The following is a 13,081-nucleotide window of genomic DNA, read 5'->3' on the forward strand; positions in this document are numbered from 1 at the left end:
GCAGTGACACTGGGATCTGTGTGGCAGATGGAAGGCCGACAGGTCCTCAGGGGCAGAGCAGGGTAGACAGGTCTCCACATGGTTCATTCATTTGTCCCTTGGTGTGACGCTCCTTTTTGTTAGCTGTTCCTCTTGAGTTTCACCTGCACATTGAAATTCTTTCCCATATTTTCCTTGCTGCTGCTCTCTTCTACCTACCATTCTTCGTAGTGCTGGAGACCATTTGGCACAGTAACTCCTAGAGCAAGTGCCTGTATACCCTCTCTTGAGCAAGAAAGTGAAAGTTAAAATATATTTATATTGCAGTTAACTGAAGTGGAAGGTGACTTAAGAGGACCTGCTCCCAGATATGTTTTCTTCTCCAATTCATACTAAATCATCTTTTATTCCCTAATTCGTACTAAATTGTGAGCATTTCCTATGTCTTTAAACATTACTTGAAAATATTTTTCATGATTCTTCAGCATTCCATTGCATGAATTTAGCATAATTTATTTACATGTTCCTCTGTTTTGGATATTTAGGTAATTTTCTGGATTTTTGGATATTTAGGTAATTTTCTGGATTTTTTTTTGTGTGTGATGAACATCATAGGAAAAAATTGCCTCCTTGGAGAAGGGAATTATTAGGTACTTGAAGAAATACAAATCTGGTTTAAATGGTTTGCCCTAGTTATTGATTCATTAGTCCGTTATGACAGTAATTTCAGTCAGATAAATACACGATTGTTTTTCTGAAATAATACAATTGTGATATTTTATTTTTGTGATGGGGAAAATGAATAGAGATGATTAATGAAAGGAATAGATTTCACAATTAGGCCATCAGTATTCTGACCGTAGAATTTATTTAGTAGTTAAGCTTTTATAAAAGGTTGGTGCAAAGGTAGTATTTTTAATATAGCATGTTGATATACAAATGTAGACATTTGAAAAATTCAAATCCAATTATACATAATCATCACTTCATAAGAGTCTTTAATTCATTGACTAGTTTATGTATTTTGGGGGTATCCTCCTCAAACATTTGTGCTTGACTCTTTTTCATCATGAATATAGAAAAGAGATCACCAATTATGAGGAAATTGGTAGAAATTGAAGAGCCAACTTTTGGATTTCTTGAGTTTTATCTTCTGGAGCTATGGCCTTCAATTTCCTGTGGGTCTGTGGGGATGGATTGGGAGGGAGAAGGAAGGAGTTAGTGGTCTCCATAATGCTATCAGTCTCTCTCCTGCCTTCTCAGTCTGACTCCCATCTCCACCCACTGTCCAAGATCCCAGGTGCAACAGGCAATGGGTAGACCAAGTTTGTCCTTGGTTATCTCCCTCTCCTCTCTGGATTTCTTTCTCCCTATCCAGTTTCTTCCTTCCCCACATTCTACTCAAACCTCCTAATCATAGCATCCACTAAGGCCCATCATTTTGGCAAAGTCTCATTCTCTCAAATTGTCTCTGACATTAGCTTTTCCAGGTATATTTGCTATTAAGAGTGTTCTTAGATAAGTCCATGCCTTGTTCTTATTTGGATTTCATTTGGCTAGCTCAGCATGAGGGTCAGAGAGTTCTACTTTTGGGTGAACTTTGAGGGAGAGGACCACTAAGTAAAAATGGAACTGGGAAGTCAGATAAGTTTAAAAAAAAAAAAAAAGTAAAGCATTCATACAAACGAGTGTTTCTTCTTTTCCCAGTCTATGGTGGATAAAATGTGTGAGCATACAGGACTTTGACTTGTTGCCTTGAATAAACTCAATATTCTTAGGTTGAAGTCATACATAATTAATCTCCTGTCTCTACATTCTTTCCAAAGTGATGGCTGTTAGTATTCACACTTGTGATCACTTATATTTCCTGAGAGTCCCAAGACTGCCAATTAAGGAAGAAGAGGCAGTGGTGATCATGTAGCTTTTGTGCTACTGTCATACAGTGGATAATTGTCTTTTTTCTTCTTAACTTCTAGTGCCTGAAACAGTACATGCAGCTGGCAATCCGAGAAGGATGCGGGTCTCCCATCACTTGTCCTGACATGGTGTGCCTAAACCACGGGACCCTGCAGGAAGCTGAGGTATGGATGAGTGCTGTGATCTTCCTCTCTCTCCTGTTGACATTATTTCCTAGGATCTTGACTCTTTAGGTACATCTCTCCCAGGAAGTCTAGGAACAGAATGCAGAGGTGCACTTTTTGAAGGAGTGCTCTATTGCTGCATACCTGTGGATTCCTTATACAAACTGTTGAAGCTGTTCTTTACCTTAGTTCTATTTATGAATGTGATCTGAGTACTGAAGGAGCTCTAGAATAGGCAAAGCTGCTAGAAATCAAATGTACCAAACGTGAGATTTGGAGGTTGAATAGTGAGTGGTCTTGTGATCTTCAATACTTTAAAGATAAACATGACAGATTAGCCACACTTATAGACAATAGAAACTCTTGTGATTCTAGCCTGAGATGAACCATTTCCAAAGAGCGGAGAAAGGCCTTTCATTTGATCTTTATTAGGCATCAGAAATGTCTTTTTCAAATGAGCTCTTCTCCCATTTTCTTAAGACTCTAATAGATCTCTCCTCCTTGTTTCTTCAGTCCCCAATCAGTAACTTGCCCTTGAATCTGCTTTTAATCTTCACATCCTGCTTACTTTAAATCGGAAGATAACAGACTCTTGTCCGTTCTTAGGGAGTTTGTAAGCCTCTGAAAGAGGTCCCAAGAAGCAGATAAAATAAGTTATTTATTCAGCAAACATAGCACGCCTGCTGTGTCCCAGGCGCTTTTCTAGTTGCTTTTATAGCCAGTATAGCATCTAATGCTTTTGACAGACTTATGAAATTGAGGCCCAGGGGTTTAAGTAATTTGCCCAAGAGTGCATATCTAAAAAGCAGAAGAGCTAGAATTCTAATCCAGTTCTTTCTGACCACCATAATTACATGACTTTAAGAGTAGAGCTGGGTAGGGCCGGCCCTGTGGCCGAGTGGTTAAGTTCATGTGCTCCGCTTCGGGGGCCCAGGGTTTCGCTGGTTTGGATCCTGGGCACGGACATGGCACCACTCGTCAGGCCACGTTGAGGTGGTGTCCCACATGCCACAACTAGAAGGACCTGCAACTAAGATATACAACTGTGTACGGGGGAGATTTGGGGAGATACAGCAGAAAAAAAAAAAAAGATTGGCCACAGTTGTTAGCTCAGGTGTCAATCTTTAAAAAAAAAAGAGTATAGCTAGGTAGGTAGATAGAATGTATGATAAAGCATTGGTAATTAGAAGCTCAATAGTGTGTATGTGTATATACACACACACATGCTTTGTTGACAAATATGTATGCTTTTACATATATATTCTTTGCTTTAAAAGCAAAGCAGTCAGAAAAATTTTATAGACCATTTCTAACCAATCTGCATCTGGGTGCCCTGTATTCAGCTTATGGAATATCAGCTAGTGGTACAAGCAAGCTTGAAGTATTTTTTAGGGATGAATAAAAGGAAAACATAATGGTTTAGAAGTAATTCATTTTAGGAAAATCATAAAATGAAATTTTTTTGATAAAAGTAATATTGAATATGTAAATCATGTGGTGAGAAATATTGTTTACTTTTGTGTGAGTAGTGAGTAAAAGGAAATTAAAGTGGGGAAAGTGTAGATTAGTTACCAACAACACTCTTGATCTGTACAGCTTGGAAATGGTTTTTAAAATGAGATTCAGATATTCAGGAGCATCTTTCGATGCATAATCCTTCCAGGAAAGATGCTTCCTTTTTGACTCGCTTCTCTCATGTCTGATCAGTCACAAAGTATTTATTAAGAGTGCACCACCATATATATGTATATCTCAAATCATTATGTTGTACACCTAAAACTAAGACAGTGTTGTATGTCAATTATATCTCAGTAAAAAAAAAAAAAAGTGCACAATGTGCCAGGCCACATTCTAGGCCAGGATCCAGAGGTGAACAAGGCAGGCCCAGTGCTATCGTCACGGAGCTTCTGATCTACCAGAAACACATTAAACCAATCAATCAGATAATTATAAAAGTGAAAAGCATGAGATGGAGCAGACAGGAAGAGCTGTGTCTGGTATGAAATCTTATTTAATTCATATATCCAAAATCTATTAAATATAAATGAAATGAATAGTTTGATGAAGTTTCAAAACAAGGCTTTGAAATTATTCACAGTCCTATATTCCAGACCCGTGCTGTCCAATCTGGAAGCCACTAGCTACATATGGCTATTTCCATTTAAATTAATTAAAATTAAATAAAATTAAAAATTCAGTCCTTTGGTTGCACTAATCACATTTTAAGTGCTCAGAAGCCACGTGTGGCTAGTGGCTACCAGACTGGACAGCACAGAACAGAACATTTCCCTCGTTGCAGAGAGTTCAATTGCAGAGTGTTGCTCTAGACTTTTAAATGAATGGTAGCTATTGGCCATGGACACTTTGACATCAAACGTTAGGGCTGGTGTGTTCAGACAAGCGAGTATAGACAGGCCATGGTTTGTCTTGCAGCTCTCTAGAACAGAGTTTAACTTTTCTTGTTTTCTTAGTGTGGACATTTTCTTCTCATATCCTCCTGAAGTTCTGCTCTCCTCTTTAATCCTTGCCTGCTTCCCCTTATATACATTCTCATTCACACTCTCTTAGTTCTAATTCCATTTACCCAGCTTGACTCTAAAAACAATTTTACTTTTAAGCTGTATTAAAACCAAGCAAACCCATCATGGCTCTTAAAAATTACAACAGGATATTTGAAAAAACAGATCAAAAACATATTCCAAACTGCACTATGGTATTTCTTAAATTCTCCAAAGTCTGTTTCCCATCAGGTGAGTAAGAAGACACTCCAGGGCATTAAAGGGCCATTTCTGTGCTCATTGGTTTTGTGAAGAGCCTGACTGAAGATGGGCATGCATGTACAGTAATCAAATGTTCCCAACCAACTTGCCACTATTTTTTTTTCAGAGTGAAAAAATGTGGTGGTGGTGGTGGTGGTGATTGTCTCTCATTTTGAATTGAGAAATGTGTAGAAGGTCATATTGGAGATAGTGGTAACATCATCAGTTTATATAGGACTACTCCTTTCAAAGCAAATGCCACATACTCATGAACTTGGGCTGGACCATCTTCTTTTCTGACTTGTTTGACAGCAAGCTTTCCTCCTGTATAACTGTTGTCATAATATATAGCTCTTAATCTGGTTATTATCGAGTATATCACAATGGGGTTTTTCCGTGCTATGCTTGACTAGATTCTTCTCTATGACTACTTCTTCCCACTTTTAAAAAATGTTTGATTATATGGGTAATACGTAAATATACTTTGTTTGTTAAAAATAATTCCGGTTAAGGCTCAAGTTCCTTTTGTGCTGCTACTATTTATATTGCAATATATGATTCTTCATCATTCATTGTCTTATAAAATGCATATAGTGTAACATTTATTCATCTTCAAAGGACACCAGGAATTAAGCTCTTTCCTCCGAATGCTTTTCTGTGTAGGTCTTGCTCACCCAGTTGGCTGTGCTCCATGTGTCGGTCTCCTGCAGGCTTTAGGTCCTGCCTGCCTTCTTAATGCTCCCAGGTTGGCTCTGCTGCGGCTCTGCCTCTTGACTTTTATTTATTAGGGATAGCTTCATTGGCAAAGCCTTTAACGTCCAATTCAAGTACCGTTTGCTTCATGTAGGAAACAGGAGAAAAGGCAGCTTCCCATCAGCATCATGGAAGCTGATGGAGGCAGTGACTCTGGAGACCTGTGGCTGGAAGTGCACCCACTGGGAACCAGGAAAAGGAAAACTTTCCTTTCTTGCGTCATCTGGTCCTTTCAGCTGTTGTTCTGCAGGGCTTCTCTAATGTACTTGATCCAGGAATCTTGTCCAACATGGAATTATGAAAGACAGTACACGGATTGTTTGTTCTGATAGCATTACTTCAGCCAAGGCCTTTACGTGAAGTGAGTAGCACTGTTAAAAAGGTGATGATGAATTTAAGCAGTTCTCTTACAGTGTTAGGGAAGTAGCATACCGACACTTGCTGGGAGAGCCTGAACCATTTGTCTGAGCCGTGTAAAATTTGTGTGGCCAGCACATACCGACCATTACATGGCCTGAAAAATTGAACTTCTTCCCAGTGCCAGCTGGCAGTAGAGGGCAGGGAACCGCTTTTCACTCACTAATCTTCCTTCCAAGTAGTGGGGCGCTGAAATGACCAGCCTCCTTTTACTGCCAGTGCCACAGCATGCATCAGAGGGAGGATGGGTGTAGGTGCTCTTGCCAAGAAGGGGGCTCCAGAATTTCTATACGAAGGGCTTTGGGGGGGCGCATTGTGGAAGACTAGGATAGAGTGATGGGCGGGGCAGGGTGCTAAGAAATTTGAAGCTACCTTTGCAAAATAAACACAGTTTGTACTTATATTGCAAAGGGTGGCTTTTGTAAAGGCTGCTGGAGATCCAAATATTCCCCCCAAATCACCCTTTAGCCCTGCCTCCACTCACCATCTCTTCTTTTAGCACTCTTTCCATTATCACTGTGTGAAGCTGGGGCAGAGGGAAAATGAGGATGCCCAGGCTAGTGGCCATATTTCTGTTACTATGGTTTAATGATCTGAATGGGAAGGCACTGAGTGTGTCTGTCATAATCTTTGGCTGCAGTATGTGTTGCCTGGAGCAGAGTAAAACTTTGGGGTGGCAAAGGACAAAGGACTCTGCTATGCCAGAGTTAATAGATGTTTTTGAGGTTCCCAACTGAATATTGTTTTAGAATGTGTTTAAAACTTTGTTTTAAAAATGCACGTAAGTGGAGAATAATGTTTCTTGGCTGCTTCATTAACTAAAGGCAAATATAAGAAGACTAAGCAGTAACGGATTGAAGGTGTCACATGGATGTGCTCTTGGGCATATCCCTTTTAGATGAGCGGAGGGAGGAAGGCAGGGGATGATGTGGGGAGATGTGTAGAACAGGTGAAAGAAGAATAGCAAGAGCAGCCCTCTGCAGGGAACTGTGGAAAGGATTCCTGGCCTGGAATTCCAGGTCTCCGCCACCTTTCACTTCCCCAGTGGGCTGTGCCTTCAGGCTCTCAGACAGTGATGGCCTCTTGCTTTTTCAGCCAGCTTTTGGTGTAAGGAAACTTGAGTTTGGCTTCTTGCACTCAGGTGAATGAGTGAGTGTGCCTTTTTTCTTTTTCTGATAGGAAGTGTGGTTCTTATTTTCTGGGCTGAGATAGGAAACATTCTTAGTTTATGTATTAGTGTGATGAGACGCTTAAATCTGTAAGTCTAGTACTATTTCTTTTGCCGGGATTTTTAAATTTTTAAATGAAGATTTTTTTGAAGAAGAAGATTAGCCCTAACATCCACTGCCAATCCTCCTCTTTTTGCTGAGGAAGATTGGCCCTGAGCCAACATCCATGCCCATCTTCCTCCACGTTCTATGTGGGACACCTGCCACAGCATGGCCCAACAAGCGGTGTGTAGGTCTGTGCCCAGGATCCGAACCAGCAAACCCTGAGCTGCCAACTCAGGGAGCGTGAACCCAACCACTATGCCACCAGGCTGGCCCCTTTTGCTAGGATTTTTGCATGCCATAGTATCTCAAAACTTGCTAAAATATTAACATGCTGTAATGATCTACCAGTGGTCAATTCCCTCTCCAAATACACTGATCTGTTGTATTCTCCATTTGGCCTGTTTCTTTAATTTTTAAAAGTGCTGTAGCAGAGGTATGATTTAAAGGGCCAAACCTAGGTAAATAAATAAATAATAAACAAATAAATGGGGGAGAAGGGACAGCTCTTCCTTACAGTAGAATTCTAATTAACAAATACAGAATGAATGATGGAAATGGAAAATCATCACTAAGAAATCACCACAGTAATAATTACTGTAGGCAAAAATTATCAATAGATATGAAAATTAGTGAACAAAGGTACAATGAGAAACAGGATATTTGCAGATCTCACAATATCTCCCTATACGATACTTGTCGATTACGAAGGATGAAGAAATCTGGCAGATAGCACCTTAACCAAGTTAAAAAGTTAATGTCACCAGTAACGAGACAGGTTGTCTTCATGTACTTCCTCATGGCCCAACAACACTTCTGGGATATTCTTGCCAAAAATGCAGTCTCGACAAGGAGTGTTCTGATATGATTTTGAATTTCTTTGTTGGCAGGAAGAGGATAATTGTATACCACAAGATGCCTCTTTATAATCTTTTATTATTCTCTAGGATTTTCAGTTTTGCAATCAATTTTAAAGTTCTTGTGATTTTCTTTTTTTTTTTTTTTTTAGAAAGGAATAGCCCTTTAACCTGTGGCCTCATTGAGCCTTGAGTAAGCATCCTGACATGTTTATTTCACTTTTGTAATTGAGCAATAGTGACTTAGCTCCAAATGACATTGGAACCAGGAATTTAATACTTTGGATCATCTTTTTTACCAGATCCAGCTTTTTCTCATCTAAAAGCCAGATTTAATAGAAACATTTCAGGAAATTAGTCTATTCTATGAAATCCAATAAATGATAAGATCAAGGAGTAGATTCTTTTTAAAAAAGTTATGTGTATTTCTTACCTTGTGAGTCACTTAAGTTCCTTGGGAGCAGCTCCTGTATCTCCTTAACTCATCTGTATCCCCAGGCTTCCAGCCAGTGCTTTACTCATAGTAGATGTCAACGAGTATACGCAGAAGATGCAAGTCTATGTGCTGGGGGCCGGGGAAGAGAGTGGTGTGCTCTGGGGGTTATCTTTACTCCAGAAGGATCAACCAAAGTGAGAAGTGATGGAACTAATTCTTTGTGATCACAAATTTCAATAGAAAAATTGATTTACCTTATTAAGGCTAATTCCCTATAAACCTCTGTCCTATAAAATAATAAATAGGAAATTCAAAGTGGAGTAAGAGAAAAAAAATTAGAGATCTCTGACTTCCCTGTTGGCAGTGATGTGTCCTCTGATGAAATTTATCTTTCTAATTTAAAATTAAACATCCATCTCTACTGTTGTTGACTTTTTATCGCATTAATTCTTGTCATTTTTCTCATTAGCATTTCATCTGTGTCTAAAATATCTTATCTCCTGTTTGATTTGTCTCTCGTAAACTGTATTTGACTTAGCTCTTATATAAATTACTTGTCATTGAAAGAAATCAGAATTTTTAGGGGTTGACCTTGAGGGGTTTGAAGAAGGTCTTTATCAGTCTAGAAATGATTTTAGATGGGGGCAAGTAGGGTACAGGACGGTCCCATAGGATCAAACACCTCAAATAGCGTTTTTGGAGGAGGTGTTAAAAATAGATTTATAGAATATCGCTGAGATCTCCCAGGCCCAGATGATATCAGCCCCCAAATCACTGTGGCACAAAAGTTGAGTAGTATTAGATTATTTGTCGTCCCCCTACAATGAGTCAATGACTAAGTCAGAACCTGAACTCTGATTCCTTAATGTCCCCCATCCCTTCACTTGCCTGCACCTTTTGTCTCCAACTCTGAATTTTATTTGAGATACCTTTGTCTTTCAGGAAAGATGTCCAGGCATCACTATAACAGATGAAACAAAATTACCTTACAGTATAATAAAGGTCTAACCATACTTTAAAAAAATTATGGTAAAATACATATCATACAAAATTAACCATAATTTTTCACAATGATTGCTAAAGAGCTTTTATGTAAGGTGCCAAATGAAAATGCAATATTTTCCCCCCAGCTGGAGTAAAATGTTATAATTAAATTAAATTTATGTTTTACCATACTTTTCTTGGAATGGAGAGGACTGAACTTGCCTGTTTGGTGGTTCTTCATACATTTTAGCTAACTTAGTTTAATTCATTTGCAAAATCAGCAAGTTGAGTTTTTTTGTGAGGGGGAGGATTAGACTTTGAATCCCTTTTAAAGTATATTATATTTGTAAGTACAATTTTAGCTGCCTAATTTTTTTACTCTGGTTTTCTCAAAGCAGACTTCCTTCTGTTGGTTGTGAAAACTTCCATCTAGATATATTTTATACCGAAGAATATGTAATGCTTTAGAGTTGGAATTGCCAGGGCTAAGACTGTGTCCTGTATCAACTTGCTGAATGTCTGGAAGCCTAATATCAAATCCTTTCATTTTCTCAGTTATAAATCTTTTAAGCAACATCAATATACTTATATGTTGACGTCAATGGAATTTTTATTTTTAGAATCCAGTTTAAGAGCCATTAGCTCCTCCTGCATCTGCATTTGAAATGTAATTTAAAAATGATTAATCTGAAATGTCATTTGGTTAAGTATGAATCATTGTTGTTTACTAGTAAACCTTTGGTTCATATTGCCATTTGAAATGGAAATGGGAGTCTAGCCACAAGAAATATCTTAGGCGTTTCTTTTCTACCAGGACATGAATGGCGGTGAGTGATAACCAAGGGCCCCAAGAAGTGATCTTTGTCAGAAGAACTGATTTTTGTATTGCTTAGCAGGTACTATTCCCTAGGTGATTAATGAAGTTTTCGTAGCTCCTGAGGCACTGTCTGCCTGCCCTTAGTTTTTAAGGGTTCAAAAGTTAGAACTATAATCATCTTAAAATTTCTTAAAGGACTGTAGAGAGAAAAGGAGCATCTTACATACATATACAAAAATAATTTGGAAAGTCCAAAAATTGGGTTGTCTGGTCTTAGTAGCTGACAATAAAAGAATGGAAGGTGATCATTTAGTTCTGTAACTGGCACCTTGAGAGGCGTCTCCCAGCCGTGGCAGAGGATTGGTGATGGTTTGGGAATTGCTGCTTGTGTGACTGCATGAACAATGTAGAGAAAAAGAAGTTTGCGAACAACTGGTGTAGAAAGGAGGATACAGTAAGCCAAACAAGAAGGAGAGAGCATAAAAGGCTGGTAATTTGGGGCTCTAGGATGACTGAAATCTCATCTTTCTAATGTCTCTGGTTTCAGATTGCCTGTTTGGTACCTGTGGATCAGTTTCAGCTTTATCAGCGGTTAAAATTTGAACGAGGTATGTATGCGTTGTTCTTCTTACCCTGATGGTGAATGTGGTTTTACATGCGTCGTCTGTATACTTACCTACAGGGAAGGTTAAGGCAGCTGTGGGCTGTCAGCTAAGCCACGAGGGTACTCTGAAAGGGGAAATCTGTCATTGCAACATAAAATTTCAGCTTTCACAGCCACAGCCAGAAAAGATGCAGACTAGCAGGAAATAGAACTTTCTTTATGTTGGTTGTTTTGTATTTTCAATTTGGCTCAAGTGAGAGAAGTTCTGCAAAGATTGCATAGTTTCACAATAACAGTATGAAAAAAGAAAGTGACCCTCAAAATGGGTTTTACCACCAATTTTCCCACGCTTGAAGATCACTTCAAATCATTAATCAGCCCAAACATTTTTCTACTCCTTATAATATTCACCATTTGTTCTTTTGATACTACATTTGTAATCATAGTGATGGTTCAGTGTATCATTCTATTGTGATTTACTATGTGTTGGACTAATTTTCTTTCTGACTTTGGCCTTGGGGTAATTTATATAGCTTTTCTATCAATATTGCTTTTTTATCTGTAGCAATTATTTTTTTACTCCTTTTGATTTCTCATAGATCTTTCTTCGGAGCCCTTCCCTCCTGTCACACCCTATTTGTTCTTGAACTAAATGGTCTGTTTTTCCATGTCTAAGAAGTAGGAGAAAATTCTTTCTCCTGGATATCATCAGACTGGTGTGGTCTCATTGATTATATAAAATAAACTCTAATCTAGCATGAACATACAGTTTTCTAATAGCTGACTTTTTAATCTGGATTAATAAAGTCTAGAGGTGAGCGTAGGGGGAAAGATGAACATTTATCTCTCATATGCCAGTAACTTTGGTAAACACAATCACGTTTAGCGCATTTAATTTTTGCAATTACCCTGACAGATAATTCTTACATGAAGAAAGAAAGAAAACCATGCAGGGCATGAAGGGAGTAAGAGTAGGAATACTTGCAGGAGCGTCACAGTGCGGCGTTCACTCTCTAGGGTTAAGGTTTGGTCCAGTCTTGGGCTTATTTTTTTTGGCAAGCCAAAAACAGATTAATCTCTCATGGTAGCTCATTTAACTAAATTTATAAGACTGATATATTAAGGTGGAATTTACTGAACAATTCCTGGACTGGATTACTTGAATTACACTTTTGCCCTAAAGGAAGATGCAGATAGGAGGGTAGGAAATAGAATGTCGGTGAACATGGAATCAGAACAAGCAGAGTCATGAACTTTAGGTTTAATGGATGAAGGCATAGCCCGATGCATCTGTGTGGATTCTGAGCTAACTAGAGAAATTCATGATAGAGTAGTTTATATTGGCCCCCCTAGTCCATGCATGTGGGCTGATTAGATTGAGCATTATAACACGAGGTGCTGATTTATTGGACGTGGGAGCCAAAGATGATAATGGTATCAAACATCGACCCCGCCTTTCACCCAATATCCTCTTTATCCCACTATCCTCCATTATAAAAATAAATGACTATTGGAACATACACATTCCAAGTATTCACTCCATGGATGGACGTGGCTGGTAGCTAGTGCCATGATTTGAGAGCTTTTACCAAGAGACAGTCGAAGGAGTTAGGTTGGAGTTTCAGGCTTCTTCTTAAATGGTGAGACCTGTCAATCTCACCAGTCCTACTCAGTCATGCGGAACCAGCCCATTTACAGTATTCCCCACCTCTCCTCTCCCACGACCACTGACCTCCTCCCTACCCACCCTGCTGCACATCTGCCCCTTATTCCTCATTGTTTACATTTTACGGACATACTTATGAGCTAAAATGTCTTTTTGTAATTAATTAGACAAATTCTAATAGTACCAGGAATTAAAACTTTCTGTGAGTTGGTTCTCACTGATGAGTATACACTTTTAGTGTATTTTAAAAACAGTGGCTAAGAGCCTGGGTGGGAATGCAAGCTCCACCACTTACTAGCTGTGTGCCCTTGGGCAAGTTACTTAATTTCTGTACCTCAATTTCCTCATCTGTAAAGTGAGGATAATAATAGACCCTGGACCATGGGGTTGGGATGAGGATTAAATGAATTAATACATGTAAAGCACTTCCTTGAGTACTTCCTATGTCTCAGTTTTC

General features: G+C 38.9%; 1 protein-coding gene across 10 annotated transcripts in view; it reads left to right on the top strand.

Annotated features, from left to right (window-relative positions):
- RNF144B (ring finger protein 144B) overlaps positions 1-13,081 on the top strand; it is a 167,847-nt gene that overhangs the window by 130,818 nt on the left and 23,948 nt on the right. For all 10 annotated transcript variants that reach the window (XM_070584141.1, XM_070584139.1, XM_070584138.1 and 7 more), the window contains 2 exons: positions 1,956-2,060; positions 10,902-10,962. In XM_070584141.1, the coding sequence (XP_070440242.1) occupies positions 1,956-2,060; positions 10,902-10,962 (166 nt within the window). The remainder of the gene's footprint in view (positions 1-1,955; positions 2,061-10,901; positions 10,963-13,081) is intronic.

The sequence above is a fragment of the Equus przewalskii genome, chromosome 19 (assembly GCF_037783145.1).
Source record: "Equus przewalskii isolate Varuska chromosome 19, EquPr2, whole genome shotgun sequence".
Classification (NCBI taxonomy): Eukaryota; Metazoa; Chordata; class Mammalia; order Perissodactyla; family Equidae; genus Equus; species Equus przewalskii.